We start from the raw sequence: 921 nt of genomic DNA, 5'->3' as shown, positions 1-921 counted from the left end.
CCGGGATGTCACCCTCTCCCCAACCCAGTGTCCCAGGGCTCCCCAGTGCCACCGCAGCCTCACAAGTCACTCAGGATGTCCAGCGGCTTGAAGAGGTCCCGAGGCAATGTCTGCAGGTTGTTGTTGGCCAAGGACCTGTGGGAGGAGAAGGGTCGTGGAGGTGACACATCCCTGTCCTCACTGAAGGGGCAGAGCCACCCCCTCTGTGTCCCTGGAGGACTCACAGGTGTGTCAGGGACTTGAGCCCACGGAAGGTGCCCTTTGAGAGCGCCTGGATGTCGTTGTTCTCGATGAACCTGGGGTGGGAGAGGATGGTGACACAGCTGCCCCAGTGATCCCCCCACCCTCCCCATGCCCCCACCCTGTGCCCATGTTCCCATCCCACACACAGGTACTGCAGGTGTGAGAGCCCAGCGAAGGCATTGTCCCCAATCAGCGTGAACTTGTTGGAGTTGAGGAGGCTGCAAAGAGAGGGGAGAAGTGTCAGTGCCAGGCAGAGCGGGCACTGAGGGCCCCAGGATGCCCAGCCACGGGAGCAGGGGACGTACAGGAACTGCAGGGAGGGGATGTGGGCGAATGCTGCCTCCCGGATCTCAGTGAAGGCTGCGTTCACCATCGTCCTGCCAGAGAGACAGAGCTTCAGGAGAGGGGACAGCAGCAGGGTGGCACTGCCACCCCCCGGTGCCACATGCTGCCTGCCCTGCCAGCCCCCCAAGCCTCTCTCAGCAGGGAGAGGGACCCCCAGCAGTCATCCTGCCTGTTGGGGAGGCACAGAGGGGATGAGATGCTGGAGCACACCCCACACTGCCCACGCCCTGCGGCAGCCCCTGGCCCGAGGCCATGTGCACACACACACACGTGTAAACACTCACACACATGTGCAGACACACGTGTAAAAACTCACACACATGTACACACAAA

General features: G+C 62.1%; 1 protein-coding gene across 1 annotated transcript in view; it reads right to left on the bottom strand.

The window, feature by feature from the left end:
- LGI3 (leucine-rich repeat LGI family, member 3) overlaps window positions 1-700 on the bottom strand; it is a gene marked incomplete at its 5' end in the record, with an annotated part of 2,188 nt that extends 1,488 nt beyond the window's left edge. Inside the window, 5 exon segments of the mRNA XM_009074004.1 lie at window positions 64-135; window positions 225-296; window positions 390-461; window positions 549-625; window positions 627-700. Of these exon segments, the coding sequence (XP_009072252.1) occupies window positions 64-135; window positions 225-296; window positions 390-461; window positions 549-625; window positions 627-700 (367 nt within the window).
- Window positions 701-921: the final 221 nt, after the last annotated feature.

This window comes from Acanthisitta chloris, unplaced genomic scaffold, assembly GCF_000695815.1.
Source record: "Acanthisitta chloris isolate BGI_N310 unplaced genomic scaffold, ASM69581v1 scaffold18784, whole genome shotgun sequence".
Lineage (NCBI taxonomy): Eukaryota > Metazoa > Chordata > Aves > Passeriformes > Acanthisittidae > Acanthisitta > Acanthisitta chloris.
This window is presented reverse-complemented; position numbering and strand designations above follow the sequence as displayed.